This window comes from Loxodonta africana, chromosome 2, assembly GCF_030014295.1.
Source record: "Loxodonta africana isolate mLoxAfr1 chromosome 2, mLoxAfr1.hap2, whole genome shotgun sequence".
In the NCBI taxonomy this organism is placed as follows: domain Eukaryota; kingdom Metazoa; phylum Chordata; class Mammalia; order Proboscidea; family Elephantidae; genus Loxodonta; species Loxodonta africana.
In genome coordinates this window covers 229,805,210-229,831,714 of record NC_087343.1, presented here as the reverse complement: position 1 = coordinate 229,831,714, position 26,505 = coordinate 229,805,210, and the positions used below count along the sequence as shown (strand labels likewise).

Genomic DNA, 26,505 nt, shown 5'->3' with positions numbered 1-26,505 from the left:
GACGTCACGGCGGCCGGGGCCCCTGCGGCGCAGGCGTCCCCGCGGGGCAGGACGGGCGGTGGTGTGGGTGGGGCCGGCGCGGACGCTGACGTCACTGGGGCCGGGGCCTCCGCGGCGCAGGCGTCCCCGCGGGGCAGGCCGGGGTGGACGCTGACGTCCCTGGGGCTGGCCCGCGCGGGTCGGACGTCCTGGGCACGGCTGGCTCTTCATGCTGCGTCGACCGCTGGCCGGGCTGGCGGCGGCCGCCCGGGGCCGAGCCCCCTTGGACGGTGAGTGGTGGGGTCCCCGGAGATTTCCGCGGCGTGGGGACAGCGGGCGGGAGGCGAGTCCGCACGGCCCTCGGCGGCTCGGAGTGCCAGGGGCGGGCTGCAGGCCCACCCGGAGGGACGTGTGGCCGAGACACGCCTTGTGGGCGCCGCGGGTCGCACGGGACGGTTGTCCGGGGTGGTTCGCACGTGACGGTTGTCCCGCGGGTTCACGTGTCACAGAAAACCGTGGAAGCTGTCGCTGCAGTCACCTGGCCTGAGCATGTTTCATTCTTCTGTAATTACATCCGAGTGAAGCCACCGTACGCATGGGAGCCGTATGTAACACTGCCGAGCGCAGATGGCCGAGAGTCACGTTGTTATCAGTGCTTACTTCCGAGTTCTCAGCATCAGAGGAACTCGGGGCTTTTGCAAGTGAGATTCTGATCATTTCCCCGAGCCCTAACATCGATCAGTGGCTCCCAAATCTCTGTCCTTGGGCCGGTTCCAGTTAACAAAGCTCACTGCAAGCAAAATGATGCCAATACAGACCAGGTAGTAAGTTTTTCATACAGGTAAACTTAGTGCATATGAAGGATTGTCCTTTAAAGTCGTGTCCTTTATGGTTTGTGTGTTAAAATTGCCTTTGGTGGTTGTTTTCCTTATTTAGACAAGGATCGCTGTGAGTCGGTATCATCTAAATGGCAGTGTGCTGGGTTTAGGCAAGTTGAAAACTAGTTTCCTGTGTCTGTCAGGCTTCAGAATTTAGGATGACACCCTTCTAGTGTGTAAAGCTCCAGACACTCCTTAAAACCCTTGCAGCCTGAAGACCTCATGCTGGATATGCCTTGGGCACTGCATGATGCAAAGGGACTTAGGTGGGTGGCAGCCTGATCCTGTTTCCCCCCAGGTGAGCCACCACTCAGCAGAGCTGAACATCCCTGGAAGCCAGTTTCCGAAGGCTGCTTCAGGGCCTCTGAGGAGCCTGGTACACCAACAGTACCTGGGTTTCTGACAAGCTAGGAGGGCGTATAGAAACTTGTGGTATCTTTCCAGAGCTCAAGGCAAGCAGGGAAGAGAAGACAGCTGGGAACCTGTCTCTGTAGTCTCCTCTTGTGTTTGCTTTCATCCCCACCCCATCCTGCAAACCCAAGGTGGTCCTGTGCAGATGGACAGGGCTCCCAGGAGGGCTGCAGGTTCCTCGACTGCCTCACAGCCCTGTGCATCTCGTGGGGAGAGGGTGGAAGTGCACAATGAGAGGGGATAAACCTAACTTATCCCAGCAGTGGCTTGCGGAGCAGCAGGTGAGGCATGCCAGTGGTTATCTTTCAGAGGAGCAGGATCGAAGGGCACAGTGAGAGGGAGTAAGCCTAACTTATGCCAGCAGTGGCTTAGGGAGCCCCAGATGAGGCATGCCAGTGGTGGTCTTTCAGAGGAGGAGGTGGGAAGTGCACAGTGAGAGGGAGTAAGCCTGACTTATCCCAGCAGTGGCTTGTGGAGCAGCAGATGAGGCATGCCAGTGGTCATCTTTCAGAGGAGCCGGTGGAATGCTAAGGCAGTGATTGGTCAGTTGTGGGTGGACCCAAGAGAGAGGAGGAGAGAGGTTTGCTTTTGTTGGCGAAGACTAGTCCTGTGTTCCTTCCATCTGCCACTTGTGCTTTCTGTCTCTGTGGGTCCCCTTTGAGGGGCCTCTAGGCAGCATACTGACCTTAATTTGGGCTTTTCTGGACCTTTCTGTCACTCTTAGACTTCCCAGACTATGACTTGCCGTGAGGGAAGCCAGAAACCCGTTCACCCACCCTAGGAGGGACGGGTTAGTGTGGGCTCTGAAACGTCTGTTTCCTGTCTTGTCTACTTAGAAGCTGGATTTCCTGACAGGTGAGTCCCCTTTTCTACCCCACACGTGCCGGCACACATCAGCATTCCTCTGAGAGCCTGGGTAGGCACTACGTGTGTAATAGCTGACTTTTCATTTGTACCCTGGGAAGGCCAGTGAGCCCAGCACCCCGATCTTTTGCTGCAATGGGTAAGATCAGTAGGTTTCTAGAGCCGCAGATTGTGGCAGTTATAAAGGTGAATCAGAGTACACTGTTGATCTGCCACACTCCAGACTCTTACTCTCCCTCTCCTGCCACACACACACTGTAACCCCGAAAAATGTGTTCAGAACGATTTAGGACACAGCAGGAAGAGGAAGGAAGGTGATTCCAGTCTCAGAGGAAGAAAAGGGAAGGGTGCTGATGGTGTGTCATTGGGGAGCATGTGCTGGGCCTCGATTTCCCCTCTTGGTTCATTACAGACCCGTACAGGTGCAGGACCTCACTTTCCAGGTCTGTCCTGGGCCTTGGTTTCTGCCCTTTATGAGACAGCTAACCAACCCTAGAGGGCCTCGCAGCTCCTTCGCATTCACATTCTTTAGCCCAGGACTCCTTTCTGTCTGGTGTTCGCTTTGACTGAGGGGTTGGAGCCAAGAGTCCTATGCAAGACTCAATCTACGTGTCCATCGCCTCTTCCTGATGGAGAGAGAGCCAGAAGCAGCAGCACAGCCATGCAGGCGGGTGGTACAGGTCCCCACGCAGTGTGGCTCCTTGCCTTCCTGTCCTAGGGTTGGCTGCTTCTCAAGGCAAGAGAAGGGTCTCTGTCTCCCTCTGGGGGAGGACACAAGTATGAAAATGCCCTAGTTGCTTCAGCTGTTGTCCAGTCTCACAGGGGGCTCCTAAAGGTTAAATGGTTTCTCAAGGTCACACAGCTAGTAAACATCACAAGTGGACATGTCTCCAGAGCCCTATAGCCAGGGGCAGTGACAGTTCCACGGCCCACACTGCCCATCTGGGGAGGGGTGAGGAGTGCTCCTTTGTCAGCCAGTCCTTTTTACCCAAATCCGTTTGTATCTGTGACTTGCATTTTACAAGAAGGCTGGAGGGAATTGACTTTTCCCCTCTGTGCTCTCACAAGGACTGAGACGTCTCTGCTGGTGTCTCGTGGTTGACGAGAGGAGAAAATGGTGGTTGGTGACGTATCCCTGACCTGATAACAGTCTGTGTGACTGTTACGGGGCAGAGAGCCCTCAGGACAGCCTGGGACCATGGGCGGAAGCTGTAAGGAGGTGCTTTCATCTCCAGAGCAGAAGTATTTTTCGAGAAAAGCTGTTCAGTGACTGCGTATGGTGTGAAGTGGGGGTTCCTTGTGCAGGGAGCATTCCAGCAGGGGATTCCAGCTTTGCACCAGTGACACCCAAGAGACCGTTCACCTCTGAGCATCTGTGGAAATGGCTGGTGGCCTGGATCCTTGTTACAGTTCTTACGGATTTTTCAGCTTCTTGCTAGTGGTCTATCCAGTTATGGGTGTGTCCATGTCCTAGGTGGCTTTTGTACACTTGCCCTATCAGCTTGGTCACTGAGTGAAGCATCCTCTCTAGCCAAGCCAGGCCCATTCCTGGAGACCCCAATCATGGGGGTCATGTCTGGCAGTAGCAGGCGGCTAAGGCCATGCCCATGGCCCATCAGTGCACTGACTCCCTGCGGGGTGCTGGGATGTGCTTCTGCAGGGCCAGGCCGTCCGGCAGGGCCTGCACCCGCGCCCTCTGCCCACAGCACTGTCTAAGCCGGCCAGGGTCCCTGGTATGTTCCGTGTGGTATGCACTTCTGCTGGGTTAGAGCTAGCTTCAGGATGCTCAAGGTGCACATGGGGGAACCGGTCCACATGTGGAGTAGCTGGAGCAGAGGTGTCAGCCCTGAGGTGGTGCTGTGCTGCTGTGAACATCTTGCTGTGGCCTGGGCTTCAGGGAGAGTCACCATGGAAGGGCAAGCCCTCCTGGCAAGGGCCTCCGTCAGCCTGGATTCCACAGCTAGTGATGTAGGACTAAGCTGGTATTCTCTCACTACCTGGCAGTGCCCCATGCACATGTCGTGATTGGACTGTCGAGGGACAGGCAGGACGGAAGGGTACTGAGAAACCAGGCGAGGCCTTGAGACGTGGGACTTGAGGGAGAAGTGAGTAGGGTCGGGACGGGGAGGACAGTGTTCTGGCTGGGGCCGAGCAAGCCGGCCGGGAGCCCACCTGGGGAGTGTCCGCCATGCCGTGAGTGTTTGCACCATTCAGCTCCTGATCCTTGTCACAGCTTTGGGCAGGCAGTGAGGGACCGGGGCAGGGAGAGGAGCCACATGCCCACCCTCTCCCTGGTAAAATCTATAGACTGCACAGTGAGTCCTGAGGAGAAGTCTCATGCTTTCAAACTTTTGATTGTTGAAGCCATGTTTCAAATTGGTCATGGCTGAAATGTATTTTTTAGTCTATGGGTTTGTGGTCAGGCATAGGTTGGTTCCAAACCATGAGTGCTTGAAGAGCTGGAGGCTTGCTCATGGCTGTGTTGGCATGGGGAAGCCAAACCTGGAAAGCTGCTTTAGGAGGATAGATCGGACAGATGAGTCTGGAGGCAGCAGGCAGGCCCGGAGGGTGGAAGTAGTGTTTGGAGGCAGGCAGTGGTCCCTGCTGGCCAGAGGAAAGGTAGGCTGGAGGCTCTGGCAAGGACATGTGTCTTGTATGGACAGGGGGCTCGATGGAGAGGCCTGTGGTGAAGAAGAAACCACTGTGTTGTGTAGTATGAAGCTCGCACTTCTGCACAAATGTGCTGTGGGCTGGAGTCTGTGTCCCAGCCTCCTCTGGGCCTCCCTGAGACTGCCATAACAGCGGCCTCCCTGCCCTGGCTCCAGGATGTCCAAAGGGACATCCAGGGTCCTCTCCTATGCAGTCTCCTGAGGAGAATCGGTTTTTAGCACTCAGAGTCAGTCGGAGACAGGGTTTCTTATTTCCCTGTGAGTGAATCAGATGAAATATAAATGAAGATTAAATATAAGATACATTCCATTTGTGAGAGCGAACACAAGGTAAGAATTTTTTTAATTTAACATACGATATCCACCTTTCACTTCTCAGTTTTGACACCAGCTGCCCAGGCAGCACTTCTTCCTCTGATCCTGGCCACCCGGGGCTCCGTCAGATCTCACAAGTTAAAAAGATACAGTCCTTCAGACGGCCAGCTCGGCCCAAGATTCCAGGTGCCAGCTACAAGCTTTGGAGTTCCTGAGGCTCCCCACACTTCTGACCTGCTGGCTACAAATTCAGGGGTTCCCCGCCCTATTATTTCTGACCTGCTGGTCCCACTGTCTCCTCAGGTTTGATAATTCACAGAACCACTCACAGAACTCCTGGAATATGCTATACTTAAGGTTGTAGTTTATTGTAGGAAAAAAGGATAAGTACAAAGAGACGTAGGGCGAAGCTTGGGAGGGTTTACTACATGGAGCTTCCACATCCCAAAAAAGTGGTGCGCTGCCCTCCCACATGTTACTGCTGTTGTTAGGTGCCGTCAAGTCGGTTCCGACCCATAGCAGCCCTGTGCACAACAGAACGAAACACTGCCCGGTCCTGTGCCACCGGAATTTGAGTGCCTTCTTACCTGAGGGCTCATCTTCTGGCACTATATCAGATAACGTTCTGCTGCTATTCATAGGATTTTCACTGGCTAATGCTTTTCAGAAGTAGACTGCCAGGTCCTTCTTCCTTGTCTGTCTTAGTTTGGAAGCTTGGCTGAAACCTGTCCCCCATGGGTGACCCTGCTGGTATCTGAATACCGGAGGCCGAGCTTCCAGCTTCACGGCAACACGCAAGCCCCCACAGTACGACAGACTGACAGACACGTGGGGGCCCTCCCACATGCGTGAATACATTTCACCAACCAGGCAGCCCGTGGAGCTTCCATGTCCAGAGCTTTTATTGAGGACCTCATTGTATTATACCAACTCTAGCCCACCTCCCCTGAGGTCAGTCAGAGTCGTGACGGGATCACGAGTTACGTAGTGGATCTTCCTGGCTTGGCCAATCACCTCATCACCTCACCTATCCTGTCCGTTAGGTGTGGTCGGGATCCTTATTGAAGACACTTTCCGAGGTTTTTTAGAGATTATTTTTCAGAAATGAGGGCAAAGACCACACTCTTTGGGTGAAATTAATGTAAATCCCGCACCGTCCTTGAAGTGGACGGCCTTGAGTTATCACCAGCCATGCGTTTATAGGTTTTGGAGGAGGTGAAATCCCAGCCATGCTGGTTTCGTCAGGCTACTGGGCGGTCTGTGAGAATGGTCCGCGTGTTGAGCAAGGCCTGGGTGAGGTTTCTTGGCTTGTGCTCATGTGACATCATTGTGTGCCCAGCCTGTGCTGGGTGCTGGGGGGGTTGCTTTGCTAGGGTGCCTGGGCAGCCCTTGCCTTGGCTGTGTTTTTTCATGCCACTCCAGGTAGGCACAAGGGAAGGATCAGGGAGCCAGACAGGTCTAGAGGCCAGACCCACAGCAGGATACTTGTTGGGAGAAGGGGAGGGGAAGCTCAGGGGAGTTTGTCGTGGCAGTGACTTGGGTACGTTCTTAGGAGGTGGCGCAGTGTGGAGACTGGTGAGAGACTGTAGGAACTGTCCTCAGCTGATGTGGGGCCTTCTCCCTTCAGGGCCCCCTCAAGGGACAGCAGCCGCCAGGGACCTGATGGCCGCGGAGCCTCTTCTCAGCCTTCCGTTGTCCCTCCCCACTCCAGCCCCCCACACCTGCTGCCTGCAGGAACCTCTCCACACCCACCCCTTGCCTCTCCCTGCCTCCCTTCCCTATCACTCAGCAGGTGGCAGCCCCCAGAATTTGTTAATTAGAAAACGTGCGAAGTGGTCTGCCACACACTCATTTCCCCCAGTGTGGGCTTAGGGGAGTGGGCAGGCTTCCTCACTCTGGGTGAAGTCCCTGAAACGAAGGGCTTTGTGAAGGGGACGTGGAGGGAGAGGCCACACCAGAGTACAGCTGAGCATGGCCGTGGTGTCCGGACGCTGCTGGCTGGCCCGGCTGAGACCGCTTCCCAGGCGTGTGCCCCTCAGTGCAGGCCTCCTGCCTACAGCGACTCCACGCTCAGCTCTTGCAGCGTGTGGGCTGTGCAGACTCTGACTCCTACACTCCCAAGTCGGGAATCGCTGCCTGGGCGCTCTCCAGGCTGGTCTTCAGCTCTGCAGAGCCAGGAGGCTCTTCCCCACAGGGGCCGTAACCAGTTACCACAGCTTAGCCTTTTGGAGCTTCATCTTGTACAGCAGGGAGGAGCCACACTCCCTGCCTCTGGAGGTTGCTGCCATGCTCGCTGTGGCCTTAACCAGTGACACACCACACAAGCCAAGGGCCTCAAGACACACATGGTCACTGCATCTTTATTGAGCACCACTGTGTGCCATGGCAGTGACCAGTGCAGACTTGGTCTGTGTCTTGGAGGGCGCTGTGGACAGAGCACCTGGACAGAGAGCAGAGAAGGAAAACTGCCATAGCTGCTACAGAAATAATCAAAACACAGGGTTAACTAGGCAGCTGTTCTGTATGCAAGTAGGCAGACCGGTTTTATTTTTAAAGTTTTTATTTTAAAAACACAAATGACTCGGTGTAGGCTTCTTATGATGAAGCTTACGAAGAGAAGAGGAGGGAGAATAGAAGATGAGCCATTGGTTGGTCTTAATGTGATTGATTGAACCCTGTCCCTCCCCCCTTTACTGAGACCAGCTGACACCAGGTTACTAGGTGGTCTCTGGCCTGGGGGGTGGGGGGCGATTCATTTGCACAGATCAGAGGTTTTAAAATGATCGAAGATAACTCATCTCTCAGGAAGCAAGGGAAATTACCTGAAGTTACATTGTTTGCACTAGATAAACTCCGAGCTAGCTGTGGTTAACAAATGTCTCCCTTTCTCCCCCCAGAGCCATTGCCTTGGTCACCAGCCTGCTTTCCTCTCTCTTGCAGATCTCAGGTTTATTTCAGTTTAAACAGTAGCTTTTTTTCTCTTGCAAAATTTTTATCTGTGCTTGTGGTTTTCAACTCAGAGGTGAGTTAATCCTTTTCACTTGGCACTGACCTTGAAACCCTTTTTGGAACAAGGGAGGAGTAAAAAGAATTAACTCTGATTTGGTAGAGCAGTAGATAAATCCATGAAAGATTTTTTTGGGGAAAAATAAAACTATACATTGTTGTTATTAGGTGCCGTCTAATCAGTTCCGAGTCACAGTCACTCTGTGTATAACAGACTGAAACACTGCCCGGTCCTGCACCATTCTCCCAACCGTGGCTAAGTTTGAGCCCATTGTTGTAGCCACTGTGGCAATCCATCTCATCGAGGGTCTTCCTCTAGACTGCAGAGGCCAGGAAGGTGATCCCAGCTGTAAAAATAGCGTGGTGTCAAAGGTTCCCTTAACCTCAGGAGGAGGAGAGAGAATCAACATCAGCCCAAAGCCGATTCTTATGAGGTGGCGATCAGACATTCCTCCACTCTCCATCCTCTTTACCAGTTCTGACACCAGCCATCCCTCCCACGGCAATCTCGGCTTCTCTGCTGGGTTGCTAATTTGTGGCAGTGGTCACGCAGAACTCACAAACATATTCACGATTATGGGGTTTTCTAGGGAAGTTAACGGGTACAGCTTGGGATCAGGATCAGGAAGTGTGTAGGCAGTCTAGAAGGGTCCCCCAAAGTGAGAGCCCGTCCCTCCCATCCTCAGTGCAGGACAGCTCTCTCAGCTCCTCTTGGCTGAGCAGGCCTTTTCCATCCCCTTGAAGACAGACTCCTCCCAGGCAACTGTTAATAGCTCTTTCTTTAACTCCCCTGAAAAGTGTCCAGAGGCATCCCATTCTGCCAAGAAGCCCCTTGCCTGAAGGCACTCTCAGCTCTCTTGCTCTGTGGGTAAACACGCCCACTGTAACCACCTCACTCCGTGGGCTAGAAGCCCACTGCACCGTCTTGCACTGGTCTCCTAACTCTGCTGCCAGTGCTTCTCACTATTTCACACCATCTCCAGTGTTACAGCCCTGTTTCCTGGGTCTAGGAGTTTCTTAGCACAGAGACCCTGGGTCCAAAAGACGCATTCTGCTTCTGGCTCTCCTTCATGGTGGTGAGATACCTTTCTCAGCCTCTGGGATTGGCTCTCTTTAAGCCCAGTAGGGTAGCAAAACTGACCAATCCCCTACAAGGGTTCCATATGCCTTATGTGCGTGGTCCCACCCCTTCAAGATTTCCATACACCTAGCGGACTGTCCAATCCCCCTGGTGGGCCACAATCACCTTATTTGCATACTCCCACCCAATCATTTTGTGAAAGTTACAAGAGTCGTGGCTGGAAGGGTCATATAATAGTAATTCACTGCATTGCGCCACCCCGTGATTGGACAAGACCGCTTACTGGGGACGTTCTGTTTCAGCTTAACCTAAATCACACCCGCATGCACATCTGTTGTTGCGGGGCAGGACTTTGTCTTTTGAGAGCAGGTTCAGCTTTTGCAGGACCATAATATTGTTCTGGCCTGAGCCACGCTAGTAGATGTTGTCCATAGTTTTCGGTTTTGTTTTCCTGAAAGGAGGTGCTTGTGAGCGTTGAGTAGAGGCACCTAATTTAATATCCCCGCCCCGCCCCTGCCTGGCTGTTCTTGCTCACCATTCAGGTCACTTATTTGAGTGGCTCTCCTCCACGTAGCACTTGCTTTTCTCACTCGCAGTTCGATGGGTTTTGTCAGATGATTGAGCCCTAGCTACATGCTGTAAATTGAGCAGGTTTGGAGAGACTGTGTGCTGTGCTCAGGGGCTACTGTCCCGAGCACTGTAACTGGGCCTGAAAACCCCACCAGGTGAGCATTATTGTCAGCTGTGGTGCCGGGACGGCTGGCACATGCTGGAATAGGGGAAGGTGGGGCACGCGGCTGAAGGAGCTCCTTGTCCTGAAGCAGAAGATCAGTGAGGGGGGGCGTCTGTGAGCTGTGCTCAGGCCCATGCAGATGTATTTGAAAACACAGCGCCATGCATGGTTTTCTAGTGAAATATCACTGATCAAATATAACTCAAGTAGAGACAATTCACATACCACACAAGAACCAGAGCCAGTCCAGAAGACCTGCTCGGCAGACATCACCCCCAGATGCAGGCAGCTCCACCGCAGACTTCTTAAAGAGAATTTTGACTTCACATCCTGTTTGTTCTCATTGTAGGAAAGTCAGGAAATAGAGACAAGCACGAGTAGTGAAACTGTCTCAGCCACTCCCCGCCCCCGGCCAGCGTGTTGGTGCCATTGTCTCGCAGCCTTTTATGGGGCATAGGTGTTCTTAGATGGATAACCTTTAAGGAGCAGATAATGCAGTGCTGTTTGAACAGAAACAGAGAAAGCTTCCAGATTCTTAAGAAACTAGACACCATGGAGCCTGAAACTGACAAAGGGGGAAAAAATGACAGATGAGCCTCACTGATGTTGTCGCTGTTGGTAGGTGCTGTTGAGTTGGTTCCAACTCGTAGTGACCCTGTGTGCAACAGAACGAAAGACTGCTCAGTCCTGCACCATCCTCACAATCGTTACGCTTGAGCCCATCGTTGGAACCACTGTGTCAGTCCATCCCGTTGAGGACCTTCCTATCTTTTCTCTGACCCTCTGCTTTACTAAGCATGATGTCCTTCTGCAGGGATTGGTCACTTCTGATAACATGTCCAAAGTACATAGATGAAGTCTTGCCATCCTTGCTTCCAGGGAGCACTCTGGCTATACTTCTCTCAAGACAGATTTATCATCCTTTTGGCAGATAATGATATATTCAGTATTCTTCACCGATACTGTAATTCGAAGTCATCAGTTCTTCTTCAGTCTTCCTTATTCATTGTCCAGCTTTTGCATACCTGTGAGGTGATTGAAAACACCATGGTTTGGGTCTGGTGCACCTTAGTCCTCAAAGTGGCATCTTTTTTTTTTCAACACTTTAAAGAGGTCTTTTGCAGCCCATTTTGCCCAGTGCAGTGTGTCGTTTGATTTCTCAACTCCTGCTTCCATGGGCGTTGTTTGTGAATAGAAGTAAAATGAAATCCATGACAGCTTCAATATTTTTTCTACCGTAATATTTCTTATTGGTCTAGTTGTGAGGGTTTTTGTTTTCTCTCTGTTGAGGTGTAATCCATACTGAAGGCTGTGGTCTTTGATCTTCATCAATAAGTGCTTCAAGTCCTCTTCATTTTCAGCAAGAAGTGTTGTGTCATCTGCATATGACAGGTTGTTAATGAGTTTTCCTCCAATCCTGATGCTGCATTCTTCTTCGTATAGTTAAGCTTCTCTGATAATTTTCTCAGCATACAGACTGAATAAGCATGGTGAAAGGATACAACCCTGATGCACACCTTTGCTGCCTTTAAACCACACAGTATCCCCTTGTTCCCCTCGTTCTATTCGAACGACTGCCTCTCGATCTATGTACAGATTCCTCATGAGCACAATTAAGTGTTCTGGAATTCCCATTCTCTGTAGTGTTATCCATAATTTGTTATGGTGTACACAGTTGAATAGACAATAAAACACAGATAAACATCTTTCTGGTATTCTCTGCTTTCAGCCAAAACTCATCCGATATCAGCAATGATATCCCTTATTCCACGTCCCCTTCTGAATCCGGCTTGAATTTCTGGCGGTTCCCTGTCGATGTACTGCTGCAACCACTTTTGAATGATCTTCAGCAAAATTTTACTTGCATGTGATATTAATGATAGTGTTATGTAATTTCCGTGTTCTGTTGGCTCACCTTTCTTTGGAATGGTCATGTATATGGATCTCTTCCAGCTGGTTGGCCAGGAAGCTGTCTTCCGAATTTCGTGGCGTATACAAGTGAGTATCTCCAGTGCTGCGTCCTTTAACTTAAACATCTCAGTCGGTATGTCGTCAATTCCTGGAGCCTCGTTTTTCGCCAGTGCTTTCAGTGCAGCTTGGACCTCTTCCTTCAGTACCATCGGGTCTTGATCATTACCAAAAAATCTCTTGTTGTTGGGTTGATTGCGGCTCATAGTGACCCTATAGGACAGAGTAGAGCTTCCCCATAGAATTTCCAAGGAGCGGCTGGTAGATTCGAACTGCCAACCTTTTGGTTAGCAGCCAAGCTCTTAACCACCATACCACCAGGGCTCCTCTGGGTCAGTAGCTAGACAAAAATATTAAAAATATCGGCAAATGGAATCTAATAGCACATTAAACATTTGCAACATAACCAAGTACCTCAGTACAAGCAGTATGTGAAATCATGAGTCTCCTTATAAACTGCCAACTAGAAAATAGGGTCAAGATGGCATTTTGAACATTAAGCTGGCTATCAGCAGCTGGGGTTTGCTCTGCGTGGGGGTGCCCACCTGTGAGGAGGCCAGTGTAGAAGGCTGCAGCCAGCAAGGGGTACAGGCAGGCAGTGAGATGGGGGCCTCAGTTTTAGCTCCAAGAGTTGCTCTGTAGAGGAGCGGGGAGGGCTAGCTGGAGGGGCAGAAGCAGAGGTGGGAGGTCCCACCTGGAGGGCAGATCCTTCCCTGGGGAAAGTGGGAGGAGCACAGAAAGGACTTACAGTCCAGTGGGAGTCAAGGTTAGATAAAAGTGATGTATTTTCGTAATAGAAAATTGGGAAGAGGCAGAAAAAAAGTAAAGAATTTATTACTTAGAGATCACCACATTTGGTGGGTGTCTTGGATTGAATTGTGTTCTGCCAAAATGTGCGTCAACTCGGCCAGACCGATTCCCAGGATTGTGTGGTTGTCCAACATGTGGTCATCTGATGTGATTTTCCTTTGCATTGTAAATCCTACTTTTGTGTTAATGAGGTGAGATTAGCAGCAGTTATGTTAATGAGGCAGGACACAACTACAAGATTAGGTTGTATTTTGAGTCAATCTCTTGAAATATAAAAGAGAGAAGTGGGCAGAGAGACGTGAGGACCTCATACTGCCAAGAAGGCAACGCCAGGAGTAGAGCGTTTCCTTTGGACCTGAGGTTCCTGCACTAAGAAGCTCCTAGACAACAAGGACCTTTCCCCAGAGCTGACAGAGAGAGAAAACTTTCCCCTGGAGCTGGCACCCTGCATACGGACTTCTCACCTCCTAGACTGTGAGAGAATAAATTTGTTTGTTAACGCCATCTACTTGTGGTATTTCTGTTACAGCAACACTAGATGACTAAGACAGTGAGTTTCTTCTCGGTTGTCTTCTTCCTTTGCCTTTTTTAAAAATATTCATTTTTGTTTTCTCTTTTTTTTAATTGAGGCAAAATTATGTAACAAAGTTAACCATTTTAGACATTTCATATGTTCACAGTGTGCAACCAGCGCCTCTGTCTAGTTCCAGAAGATTTCATCACCCCAAAAGGAAACCGTATACCCATTTAGATTTTGCTTCTCACTCCCCTCTTCCTCCCAACCCCTGGCAACCACCAATGTGTGTTCTGTCTCTATGGGTTTGCCTGTTCTAGGTATTTATATACATAGAATTATGTAACGTGTGGCCTTTTGTGTCTGGCTTCTTTCACTCGGCGTGATGTTTTGAAGACCCATCCAGGTTGGAGCACGTATCAGAAGTTTATTCTTTTATGGCTGAGTAATTCTCCACTGTATATGCGTACCGCGTCGTTTACCTACTCATCCTCACACACCTGGGAGTGGAATGGCTGGGTCATATGGTGATCAAACTGTTTTCCACAGCAGCTGTACCATTTTACATTCTCACCAGCAGCGTGGAAACCGTGGTGGCATAGTGGTTAAGAGTTATGGCTGCTAACCAAAAGGTCGGCAGTTCGAATCCACCAGGCGCTCCTTGGAAACCCCATGGGGCAGTTCTACCCTGTCCTATAGGGTCGCTATGAGTTGGAATCGACTCAACGGCAATGGGTTTGGTTTTTGGTTTTAACAGCGGTGTACCTGTTTAAAAAAAAAAAAAAAAAACCCACGGCCATGGAGTCAATTCGGACTCAGGGTGACCCTAAAGGACAGAGTAGAACTGGCCCATAGGGTTTCCGAGGAGCGCCTGGTGGATTGGAACTGCCGACCTTTTGGTTAGCAGCTGTAGGTCTTAACGCTGTGCCACCAGGGTTTCCCCAACAGTGCACAGTAGTTCCAATTTCTCCACATCCCCCCAGCCCTTTTTTTTTTTTTGTCACAGTTATCCTAGCGGGGTTGAAGTGGTATCTCATCCTAGTTTTGGTTCGCATCTCTGTAATGATGTTAAGCATCTTTTTATGGGCTTATTGGCCTTTTGTATACCTTTTATTGGTGAACCGTCTATTCATGTTTTAAAATTTCATTGTTTGTCTTCATTGTTGAGTTGTAAGTGTTCTTTTTGTATTCCAGATGTTGTTGTTGTGTGCCGTTGAGTAGACTCTGCCTCAGAGCAACCCCATGTGACACTTTAGAACTGCCCCACAGGCTGTAGTCTTTATAGGAGCAGATCACCAGGTGTTTTCTCCTGCTGAGCTGCTGGGTGGGTTCCAACTACCAGCCGTTCAGTTAGCAGCAGAGTGCTTAGCCATTGCACCACCAGGGGTCTTTATATCCTGAATACTAGATCTTTATCAGATATATGATTTCAAGAGGAGCCCTGGTGGTGCAGTGGTTAAAGTGCTTGGCTTCTAACCCAAAGGTGGGCAGTTTGAACCCAACAGCTGCTCCAAGGGAGTAAGATGTGGCAGTCTGCTTGTGTTGAAGATTTACAGCTTTGGAAACCCTGTGGAGCAGTTCTCCTCTGTCCTGTAAGATCACTATGAGTGAGAATCGACTTGTTTGGCTTTGGTTTTTCAGGATTTACCAGTATTTTCTCCCATTCTGTGGGTTGTCTTACCATTCTCGTTACAAGTGTCTTTTGATGCACAGAAGTTTTAAATTTTGGTGGAGTCCACTTTATCTGTTTTTTTTTTTTTTTCTTTTGTTTTACATGCTTTTGGTGTCATCTCTAAGAGTCCGTTGCCAAGTCCAAAGTTATGCAGATTTACTCCCATGTTTTCTTCTAAGAGTTTTATCATGTTAGAAATGTAATATGGGTCCTTGATCCGTTTTGAGTTAATTTCTGCATATGGTGTGAAATTTCCTACCTTTCTTTCTTAACATTGTAAGCCTTTCAAGGACATGTGCGTTTGTGTGTGTGTAAGTAATGAAATTAGAGTCCAGTGGTTTAGTACGATTAACTTGGTGGTGGCCTACTTTGCAGATTAAGAATAGTACTAGAGGGCCTGCTGTGGCTGCCAGGGTGGTGCTGGGGAGCAGCCATGGGTGCGGGGTCACCCTCCAAAGTGGGCTGGGCCTCACACATCGGCTGTGGCTTCTCTCAGTGGCCTTTCCCTCCTGGGCCTGCCTGCTGGTCTACTGGCCAGCCAAGCTGCACCAAGAGGCCTCTGCCCCATGCCAGGTCGGCCTCGCAGAAAGAACCTGCAGGCTCAGACCCTCAGCAGGAAGCCCTCTTGAGCTTCACCTTGGTTGGGTCCTGGGAGTTCCCTGTTGATGGATGGCTCTGGTTGCCAGGGAGGTTTTCCAGAAACTCCTCCAGCTCCCGGGAGCTCCCTTCCTGGGCCCTTGCCTGCGCTCACGCAGGGCCTCTCCCCAAGCTGGGCCTCCACGCCCCTTGCTGCTCCCACCAGTCTGTCTTCCCTGAGCAAGGCCCCTCCATTCATCTCCAATCCTAGCCTGGAGCCCAGCTCTCAGTGGGAGCAAGTGTTTGCCAACCTGGATTTCTGTGCTGCACCCTCCTGGCTTCTTCCCAGTGGAGCGTTAAGGGTGCCAGCCTCCTCTGACTTCCTGCTTCCCTCATCACACTCACATGGGTGGGCTGGGCTGACAGCTTCTCAAGGGCAAGGAGCGGTGCGGGCTTCTCATTCCTGCGCATTGGAGCTGCAGGCTAGTGTCCATGGAGGCGGGAGGGAGGCCTTAGCGCAGTTAGGCCAGGCTTCAAGACTTAGTGCTGGGGGGAGAAGAGGCTTAGCGCAGTCAAGCCAAGCTTCGAGACTTAATGCTCGGGGGCCTGAGGGGGGCCTTAGCACAGTCAGGCCAGGCTTCAAGACTTAGTGCTGGGGGGCGGGGGACTTCAGCGCAGCCAGGCCAGACTTCAAGACTTAGTGCGCAGGGGGGCCTTAGCACAGTCAGGCCAAGCTTTGAGACTTAGTGCTCAGGGGGCGGAGAGCAGGCTGGCAGGGATTAGGAGTGCCGGCTTTTCCCACCAGCTCTGAGCCACTCACACCTCGGCTGGTCATCTCTGCACTGCCTGTCTGGTGCTGACACCCAAGGCAAGATCAGAGCTCCATCGAGGAGGTGGGTCATGTCGCCTAGCAGGAATGACACCAGGGAGGAGGCATGCTCCTTGGAGGGTTGTGGGGTCCAAGGCAGGATGTGGAGTAAAAGGCAGGGTATGAGGCCAGGTGCAGGGCAGAGGGAGGTGTGGGGTACAGAGCACAGACAGGTGGGGGTAAGTGTGGGGTAAAGAGTGCAGGTTGGGTACAGTGTGGGATGCAGGGGCACAGAGCCGGTGTTTGGCTGTTGAGAGCAGGTATGCCCGCCTGCCCCCTGCCCTGTAGGCCAGCTCTTCTGGGATGTGCTCACAGGTGGTGAAGGGCCCACAGATTGGGGGCGCTGGTGCTCCTGGTGTGTCAGGGCAAAGAGGTGCTGCAGAGGTATCCTGGTTTCCCACCATGTTTTCCCCTTGCTCCCCCATGTGGCCTTCTCTGTGGCCTGTCTGACCTCCCAAGCTCTGCATATCTTCCCTGTCCGGGGCTCCGTGGAGGGGGAGGGAGCTGTGGCCAACAATCGAGTCCCCATCACCTTTTCCATATTGGAGGTGGGGGCATCAGAGACAAGGCTCATAACGCACTTGGCCCTCAGGGGGTCAGACCCCCTCACTAGCCTGTGGCCGTGCCCCAGGGTTGGAAGTTCCCAGAACAGGGCCACCCCAGCAGGGCCCAGTGCCAGGAGGTGCAGAGAGGAGGAAGAATCTAGCAGCCCCTAGGCAGAGCCCTGCATGGGAGACACATCCAGGCTCAGGCTGCCTGCTGGCTAGGGGCTTGGGGGGCTGGCAGTGGGCAGACAGACTGAGAAGCAGCATGTGTAGCCCGAGGTGCGCTGCGGGGAAGACTCCTGGTCAGACCAGGGTGCCACCAAGGTGGATGTGGGCTAGTTCTGGTGGGTCAGGGCTGTTCTGGGCTGGAGAGCTGTGTAATCAAACTGAGTCACCTTACGTTTCCTTTGCTTTCTTTGTTGGAAGCCTCCTGTTCAAGACCAGTGTGTGTGTGTTACAGTGTAACCAGCCCAGGCTGAGTTTGCCAGGTAAACACAGCAGGCAGGGTGCGGAAGTTCGGCCAGGGTTGACATGATCGTGGGTGCAGGGGCCCCTGGCCTATCTGTCCCCCTGATGTTTGTGTCCCCATAGGGATGTCAGGACCAAGACCGGTCGTGCTGAGCGGCCCATCAGGGGCCGGGAAAAGCACCCTGCTGAAGAAGCTCCTGCAAGAGTATGGCAGTGTCTTTGGTTTCAGTGTGTCCCGTGAGTCCTGGCAGCCACCTGCTGGTGTGAGGGACCGGGGATGGGGGGGGGGTGCAGCCCCTACAAGGAGAAGGGCCAAGGAGGGAGGGCAGTCCCCACATGGCAGGCCCTCGCACCCAGAGGCCTCTGCAGTGCCCTAGTTGGCAGGGTGCTCCCACCTGCCTTCGTGGTCCTGTGGAGATGGCCTGGCCCGGAAGTGTCAAATGTGTGAGGGCTGGGCGTGGGCCTGACCAGGCGGCTCTGCTCCACAGCTCAGGCCCTGCTGCTGGGGAGCCCACGGCCTGGTGCTGTCCCACCCAGGGGACCCTGGGAGCCAGCATGGGACAGGCTGGGCTCACGTTCAGCATGGTCACCGGCTGCTTATTTGCAGACACCACGAGGGACCCGCGTCCTGGAGAGGAGAACGGCAAAGGTGTGTGCAGCCTTCCTGGCCTTGGCCGCTGGCCCCGCCCCCTACCTCCCTGCTGTGACCTGGCTCTGGAGTCTTTGGAAAGCACCCTTTCTTTCCCGTGTCCTGTCCAGATTACTTCTTTGTCACCAGGGAGGTCATGCAGAGAGACATTGCTGCAGGTGACTTCATTGAGCACGCCGAGTTCTCAGGGAACTTATACGGGACAAGGTGAGTCAAGCCACCTGTGGCTCATGGGGTGGGCTGGCTTCTCTGCGGGGTGTGGGTGATGCCGGGGGGCACTTACTGGACAGGGCCCAGGCCCCCACCCAAGGGTGCTCTGCGTGGTCTCCACCACCACCCCTGCCCATCTCCAGTCACTGCAGGAACCAGGTCAGCTGGTAGCATCCACCTGGCTGGGCTTCAGCCCACAGTGGCCTGGGTGGTGGCTGCACCCACCGTGTCCTTGATATCACAGGCCTGTAGGGTACACTGTACCTCCCTCCCCACTGCACCTGTGCTCTGGGCCCACGGTGGTCCCCAGAAACCAGAGAGTAGGGTCTCCCTGCTCCTCGCATCAGAGTCCACCAGGGCCCAGCTAATGAAGCTCCAGGAGCAGAGCCTGTACAGACAAGTGGGCAGGCCCTGTTGTGCCTGCCTTGCACTCTCTTAGCCATCCCTGTGGGAGGAGGGCATGGGCTGCAGGTGACACTTCATGTTCCACTGCAGCTGCAGGGCCACTGGGGACAGCCTGAGGGGCAGGCAGCGAGCCCCTTCTCAGACCACGGTGGTGCACTCTCAGGCAGATATGTGGTGCATGGTGGGTGAGGGTACAGCAACACCACAGCCAGATGTCCCAGGAGCTTGGAGAGGCGCATGACCGGGACCAGTGCTGCTACAAATGCTGTCAGCCCAGGCGTCCAGGATTCCACCTGGGGCTCCTCATGGCCTTAGGGGAGGGTGGAGGTGGGCAGTGACCCTGAGGAGCAGGCTTCCTTGGAGCTGAGCAGCTCTGGTCCTGCAGCAAAGCGGCTGTGCGGGCGGTGCAGGCCATGAACCGCATCTGCGTGCTGGACGTGGACCTGCAGGGCGTGAGGAACATCAAGAAGACAGACCTGTGGCCCCTCTACATCTGCGTGCAGGCACCCTCCCTCGAGGTCCTGGTGCGTGCGGGGCTGTGCAGTCGGAGTGGGTGGGCAGGGAGCCAGCCAGCCGGGAGGCGCCCCAACCCCACCGGTGTGTTTCAGGAGCAGCGGCTGCGAGCCCGGAACACAGAGACAGAGGAGAGCCTTGCTAAGCGGCTCACTGCCGCCAAGGCCGACACAGAGAGCAGTGAGTACGGGCTCCAGGCCAGTCCCGCAAAGCAGCCCCACTCCCCGCTGTCCATGCCACCACACCACTGTGAGCAGGGCTGGGTCTGCACCTGGGGAAGGGTCCTGAGGAGTAGGGCAGGCCCTGGGGTCCCCTAGTGGGGGCCTTTCAGAAAGGAGAGGGGCACAGAGCAGAGTCCCCAAAGTTAGTTCCCAGACACTGTCCTCCGTCTCCCACCGCGCCGGAGTCCCTGGGTCAATCCTCAGACACGCTCCTTCCCACAGCACTGGAGCCTGCCCCCAAACAGCCGTATCCACTGGTAGAGTATGATGGGAGCCCTCTTTCTTTTCTTTGCACGTTGGTCTGATTTAGGCCAATGTGAAAAGGAGTTTTACTTAAATGCTCTCCCTGCTCCTTAAGAAGTCACGAGGCAGCAGCATTACAGTAAAATCAAAACTAACACGAGATTTCTGTGGCAAGGCACAAGTAACAAAACCAAGAGGGAACCAGTGAGGGAAGGTCATCGTTCGGAAAACCGAGGGTGAAGGGGCGCTCTGACACAGACCTGTGTGCCAAGGCTTCTCGGGGTCCAGTGGAGAGGAGAAGGGGATGGGCCCATCGAGGGTTTCTCCCGGAAGCCGTCCCTCCCTGGGTCCTGGGCAGACTTTGCCCGTGGGTGTGAATAGGAGGGGGACATTGGAGCAGTGGGCAGCACCCGCCCACATCCCCAGGTTGTGGCCGTGTGTGACGCTTTTGTGGAGCTGGGGGGCAATGTGACTCCATCATGAGGTCGAGAGGACAGTGTGTGGGACGTGGCCAGGGCGGTCCCTGGCCAGGAGCTTCCTGCTGCGCTGGGTAATGACAGACCTGCTTTATACTCAGCAGTCAGCAGCAGTCAGCCGCAGTCAGGGTCCCTAGAAAGTGCTCTTGGTTGCCAGTGGCTGGTGGGGGATGGTCCTGGGGGAAGCAATGGGGGGACGGGACAGAAGGGCCGGGCAGTGCCCTATCTCTGAAGGCACTTCCCCGCCCCCTGCCCACGTTTTCAGGCAAGGAGCCGGGCCTATTTGACCTCATCATCGTCAATGACAACCTGGACAAGGCTTACTCAACTCTGAAAGAGGCCCTCTCTGAGGTTAGGGCCCCTCCCTGCCCTGCGGCCCAGGGTGGAGGGCTCTGTTCTACACAGGAGGAAACCCCAGATCAGACAGGCGGGGAGCTGGCCCTGGCACTGGGCAGAGCCACTCCATGCCTAATGGGCATTGGGACTCAGCTGGAAGCCCAGCTCTCCACTTCCTGGACCGCTCCCTTGTCTGGGAGCCCCTCCCGAGACTTCCCCTTCTTCTCTCCCTGGCAGGAAATCAAGAAAGCTCAAGGGACTGGCTGCTCCTGAGGGACGCCCTAGCCTGCTTTCATTCCATGGGATGCATTCCAGGCCTTGCCCCCATTCCAGGGCGCCCCCGCCTGGGGCCACAGCCCAGCTCCTGGCAATCCTGGCAATCTGGACCTGGGCACTGCCGAGAGTCCCAAGCCCGGGAGGCCTCCACACCACCCCTCCTGGCCTGGCTCAGAGCCCGCCCGCAGGTGCACTGTACTCCACAGTGAGCGCCAGCTGTCACTTTCTGATCCGTTCCCTGCTTGGCTCCGGTCCCACCCAGTAAGAGCTGGGGCTGACGCTGTAATAAAGTAATCACTGGGTTAGCACACTGTTGAGAAAGTGGCATGGGGCTGGAGCAGTGGGGCATGGCTGAGTCCTCCTGAGCAGAAGGGCCCGGGGCTGTGCCTGGGTGTGGCTGGGTGAGGGTGTGCCACGTGCAGCAGGGTGGGTGGTTCTCCCTGAATAGGGAGCCCAACACTGTCCTTGGGTACAGGATCATGGGCCCACCCGCCCAGGCCAACTGTCCACCATCAGGGTCCTGGCTGAAAGCTGCTTGCTCCCTCCCTAGTGAGCTGTGTCAGCTTCCTGCAAGGTGGGCTGGGGAGACCGAGAAGGCCCCCCCCAGGGATCCAGCACAGTAGGCCGTTGAGAGCTGGTTGAGGGCCATGCTGGGTGGGCTTTCTGGGCTGGGGCTGCTTCCTGTCCAGAGGCCCAGGTGGGTGAGTGATTGGGGTGGGGTTGCCAGGAAGCAGTGTTTCCCCACTGCTGCCGCGAGGCTGCTGTGAGGTGGAAAAGAAAATGGCTTTAAACGCAAAAGACGCTAGCTTGGTCCGGTGAGGGAGGGCTCACGTGCATCCTTCTCAGGCCCCCACAGGAGCATGCCGCAGTGCCTACAGCCAGCGCTGGAGGGTGCTCAGTGCACACGGCCTAGCCGAGAGCTCATCCATCCCGTTCCTGTTTCTGGCTGCAGATGGGACTGGGACACACTGCACTTGGGGGTGCTTGCTGACCAGGGGAGACCACTCGGGCACTGTGGGGGTGCCACTGGAGCCTGCCCAGGTGGTGGGAACTGGGCTGTTTGTGTGATTTGTTCCTGTCAGTCTTGCGCACACCCCCCTGCCCTGGCCCTCTGCACCTGGGGCAGTGCAGGTGGAGGACACCTGGGGACATCTGCTGGGGTTCCCCATCTCTGCAACCCAGGAGTCTGGAAACCCTGGTGCCTTGGGCCAGGGAGAGACACCCAGCAGGAGTGCCAGCCCCTTAACTTCCAGGGCATGAAGCCCCTCCCATTCTCTCCTTCCGGCCCACCTCCAGGAGGCAGTGTCTGCTGGCTCTGGCCACATTTCCAGGGTTCCTGAGGTCGCCCTGGGCTTAGATGAAAGGGTGTTCTCTGGGGTGGTCTGGCTGCCAACCTGCCTGGGGCGAGCCTGGTATTTTGTTCACACAGCCTTCCCCCATCCCCAGTTCCTTCCCTCCGTGCCTCTTCCTCCCTTCCTGTCTTGGGCCCAGGGTAGCAGCCAGGGTTGGACAGGTGCAGGGTCCACAGTGGGATGCAGGAGATCATGGGCCACCAGGGCCCCCGGCCCAGCTGTGGTACATGTCCCGGTAGGCTGCTCCTGGGTTCCCCTTCCTCTGGATGTGGAGGAACACACCTGGGATGTGACCCAGACTGATGGGTCAGGCAGGCAGGGAAACCCATGGCCCGGAGCTAAGTCCAGAGCCCAGGTGCACCACAGAGGTGTGTGGGTAAGAGCCTGACCCCAGCAGCTGCTGGCCAAGGGAGCCATTGGGAAGCTTGTGAGCATGGGGCGGGGCTGGTTCCAATTGCCTGCTGTGCAGCCTTGTGGAGCCCCTTCCCTCTCTGGGCCTCAGCCCCGAGGTCTCTCGGGACAGCGGAGGAGTGCAGTGTCCCGCCGCCCAGCCCCCAGGGACAATCGCAGGGATTCAGACCCCAGCTTTGGTGGGAACAATGAGGCCCTTGAAGGTCCCCTCCTCCCCCTGCATTGTGCTTGGTGGTGAGAGGTGGCCCTGGGTCAGCCACCCGCGCCACACAAACCACAGGACTCGGCTGTGGGCGGGCGCACACCCCGGGGAGGACCACAGTCAGCCAGCAGGTGGACGGGTTCAGAAGCAAACTCTTGCATTTCCTGACCTGGAGAAGGTAGGCCCCTCCCCCGCAGGGAGCCAGGTGTGCTCAGCGGTTTGGAGCACCTGGTGGTACAGCCTTCCCCACTGAGAACCCTCGGAGCAAGGCCCAGGAGCTCCACTGCAAGGCCAGGAAGCCAGAGCCGGTCAGCTGCAGGGATGCCGGGAGCCAGGAGCCCGCGCTCGCCTTCCCACACACACACCCGCCCCCACCAGTTTCCTAGGCTTGGAGGGACTGGGGCGGGGGGAGCCAGGAAATGGCCACCAGATGCAGGAGCCAATCCCTTGATCATCCCTTCCGCTCTGCATTTGGGGGACTTTGTTCTGTCTGTCCATCTCAGGCCCAGTTGTGTCTGGTCAGGTCAGGCCTGCAGGGTCTTGTAAAAGGCAATAGGGCCTGCAGTGTGGGGAGCAGGAGGCAGCAATCCACCACTCCCCATCTTCCCGGCAGCTGGGGCCCCTCAGGCTGCAGGAGGACTGCCAGCCCCCTCCAGCACCAGCTGGGGCCCCTCAGCCTCAGGAGGGCTGCCAGCCCCGCTCTAGCACCAGCTGCGGTGTCTCCAAAGTCTTGTCCTTCCAGGCCTGGGAGGCGGAGAGCCCCCAGGGCACTGGGCCCAGCCTTCCACCCTCAGAGCATTCCTAGAGACTTGTGGGGAGGGCCCTTCTAGGAGGCCTGTGCTGTTGGGGATGGTCCTTGCCCCCTGAGGGGGACCAGCCCAAGAAGCCACTGGGAGTCAGTCCCCACCCACCCCTTTACACAGATGGGCAAACTGGGCCTCGCTGCTCACAGCTCCTAGCAGGGGCTGATCACAGCTCAGTGTGGACCTACAAGCCCCTGAGCTCCAGGCTTGTCGCCCTCAGCATGGCGTTAGGGCCCAGGCACTCCCCTCCGTCTAGCCCCCAGAGACACAAGTAGTGAGCAGAACAGACCACTGCCCTCCAGGAACTGACAGCACAAACTCCAGACTCTGTAAGTAAAGTGCAGGCGCTACTGTCAGCAGGGTGTCTGGGGTGGGCCGCGTGGAGGAATGTGGCAGGGCCGGGTCTGGGGTGCTGGCGGGGCAGTCCGGGTAACTCCCAGGCCAGCCTGAGGCTGTCCCTCCATCCCAAACCTCTCCTTTCAGAGCCCTCCTGCCACACCATTCCTCTGCATCCTGGTGTCCAGGCCAGGCAGAGTGCACAGGGGCCCTGCCTTCTCAATAGGTTGTAGGCCTACTTCCCGGACCTCTGGGGGCGGGGCTCTGGCCTCCTGGCAGGTTTGGCCACCCTTAGCTGGCCGGCTGTGGGGCAGCAGGCCGATATCACAGGCCCCCAGGACCCTGACCAGGATGGCAGAACTTAGAACTTGCATACAGTGCCACCAAGGCTGAAGGCTGGGTGCAGGGGTGGCGTTGAGAATGGGCCTGGTTAGAAGTAGTGGGACTGGGCAGAGGGGCAGAGACGCTGGGGCTGAGGGACCAGAAGAGCCCCTGCTGCCACCACCACTGCCACCACTTTGGATGGGAATATTACCGTCCCCGGCCTCATGGGGAGCCTGGGAGCCTCCCTAGCCATCCTAGTTCCCCTCTCTGACCAGAGCTCTGTCCCCTGGGGCTCCAGCCTGGTGGGGGAACTGGCGCACTCAGTAACTACTACGGGGGGTGTGGGTGGAGCTGGATCGGGGAGCCAAGGGAGCAACTTGGGGCCACCTCACCCTTTCAGGCATGGGGCGGCTTTAGCTGGGCGAAGGACAGAGCCAGCAGATGGGGCGTGAGCAGTCTGGACCTCAGTGAGCGAGTGTGTATCAGTGTGTGTGCATGTGTGTGCAAGAATATTGCAAGTGTGTGTTGTGAGGAAGAGTGCATATAATGTGCAGTACGTTCTGTGTGAGTATTGCGTGAGGGTGAAGATTGTGAGGGTGAGTAGTGTGTGTTGAGTGTTCACATGTATCACCAGAGTGAGTGTGTAAGGGGGTATAGTGTGTATGTGTATTGTGTTAGAGTGACTGTATTGAATACTGAGTGTGTTCATATGTGTATTGTGAGAGTGAGTGTAAGAGTGAGTGTAATGTGCCTATGTGTGAGTGTGTGTGTGCATGTGTGAGCCAAAGTGCATAGACTGGATGATGCCAGGAGCGAGGTGGCAGGAGCAGGTCCTAAGGGCCCCGGCCTTGCTATGACTGAGCACTGGGGCCTGGCCCAGGGGCGTGTGGCAGCTCCCTCTGCTGGCTGTGGGTGTGGAGCCTGGGACTCAGAGCTGTGGCGTGAGGGGCGGCCGGCGCGGAGCTGTGGCGTGAGGGGCGGCCGGCGCGGAGCTGTGGCGTGAGGGGCGGCCGGCGCGGAGCTGTGGCGTGAGGGGCGCCATCGTGGAGCTGTGGGTGTGGAGCATGGGGCACAGAGCTGTGGCGTGAGGGGCGGCCATCACGGAGCTGTGGTGTGAGGGGCAGCCCACGCGGAGCTGTGGGTGTGGAGCATGGGGCACAGAGCTGTGGTGTGAGGGGCGGCCAGTGTGGAGCTGTGGTACTTCCCTCGACCCCCACAGGGATGAGATCCGCCTCAGGACTGTTCCTGGGGTGCTCCTGTGTGAGCAACGGCTACTTTCCCTTATGGGACACCCCAGTGCCAGGCCATATGCCCGGGTCCATTCATCTGCAGGAAGGGAGTGGTCACCACCAGTGACCCTGCTCAGTAAGCTATGCGGCCCTTGACCCTCGGGTCAGCCTTGGGTGGGAGCCCCAGTGCACCAGGAAGGCAGCTGCCAGAGGAAGCTCACAGCCTGCCTGCCCTGCCCAGAGAGGGCCCTGGCGGAGGAAGCAGAGGCCGGGGTGGGGGGGAGTGGTGAGGAGGAAATACCTGGGCAGGGCTGGTGACCTCTGCTCTCTGCCCTGCCCTTACCCTGGGACCAGCCGCTCCTGAAGAACACTTGTTTTCAGACCCAGGGGTGAGCAGGTCTCCAAGGGGATAGGAATAGAACCCAGCTGCCCACCTTGGGTGCCAGAACGGAGATCATCTGGGAGGTGGTCCCCAGCAGACTAGTCAGACCCTGGAGGAAGCACTGGTTGCAGAGTGGGGCGAGACCACCCAGAGACCTGTGGGCTCACTGCCTCCACCCACCACCCTCTGCACCCATGGAGGACGTCTCCTCTCACCTGGAGCCTCCCCAGCTAAAGGTCCCCCACGCCCTGGCACCAGAAGCCCCACAGGCCGGCCCATCCCTCACTACTGTGCCTGATCAGCTCGTGGCTTTGGCAGGCACACTGGGGAGACACAGGAAGCTGGGCCTGGGTGGGCTCAGCACCTGGCCTGGTGGGGCACCTCCAAGGACCTGTGGCTCCTCCCTGCACCCACATCCTTCTTCCACCAAATGCTGACTCCAGATCCGTCCGCACAGAACCTCCCCACGGCCCTATAGCCTGCCAGGCAGTCTTCACTCTTGCCTCCTCCCAGGCCAGCCTCTGCTGACCACTCCTGACCCGGGCCAGGCTAGGTCCTGGCACGGCAGCTGCCTGAGGTCACCCCTTTGCTGACCCTTCCCCAACCTGCCTCCCCCCAGACCCTGACATGGACACCCAGGGAGCACCTCAGGTCTAGTCCTGGATCCCACATGAGGGGCCGTCATGGGAGGGATGGGAGCAACCCCCACTTGCTTTGATATGTAGCTTTAGGGTAAGATTTCCTTTGCGCCAAAGATTCCTTCACTTAAAAAGTTTGAGA

At 55.4% G+C, this 26,505-nt stretch overlaps 1 protein-coding gene across 11 annotated transcripts; it reads left to right on the top strand.

Moving 5' to 3' along the window:
• The first annotated feature begins 134 nt into the window (after positions 1-134).
• GUK1 (guanylate kinase 1) lies at positions 135-20,994 on the top strand. 11 transcript variants are annotated; one of them, XM_064279633.1, is made up of 9 exons: positions 158-269; positions 1,993-2,123; positions 17,316-17,377; positions 17,481-17,594; positions 17,965-18,006; positions 18,117-18,213; positions 19,007-19,145; positions 19,230-19,314; positions 20,648-20,994. In XM_064279633.1, exons 4-9 carry the CDS (start codon positions 17,483-17,485, stop codon positions 20,893-20,895), a joined length of 723 nt encoding a protein of 240 aa, XP_064135703.1. In that variant the 5' UTR covers positions 158-269; positions 1,993-2,123; positions 17,316-17,377; positions 17,481-17,482; the 3' UTR covers positions 20,896-20,994. The 11 variants fall into 11 exon arrangements, with proteins under 11 accessions (XP_064135700.1, XP_064135703.1, XP_064135704.1 ...); XM_064279629.1 differs by lacking the exon at positions 1,993-2,123 and adding an exon at positions 489-800 and having other exon boundaries at positions 172-269; XM_064279632.1 differs by lacking the exon at positions 158-269 and adding an exon at positions 386-800.
• Positions 20,995-26,505: the final 5,511 nt, after the last annotated feature.

Excerpts from the sequence above, each read along its gene's own strand:
- GUK1 (XM_064279629.1), top strand. The coding sequence starts at position 781 with ATGATGCCAATACAGACCAG. Across the intron at positions 17,595-17,964 it reads CTTTGGTTTCAGTGTGTCCC|ACACCACGAGGGACCCGCGT; the intron begins GTGAGTCCTGGC and ends GCTTATTTGCAG. Across the intron at positions 18,214-19,006 it reads GGGAACTTATACGGGACAAG|CAAAGCGGCTGTGCGGGCGG; the intron begins GTGAGTCAAGCC and ends CTGGTCCTGCAG.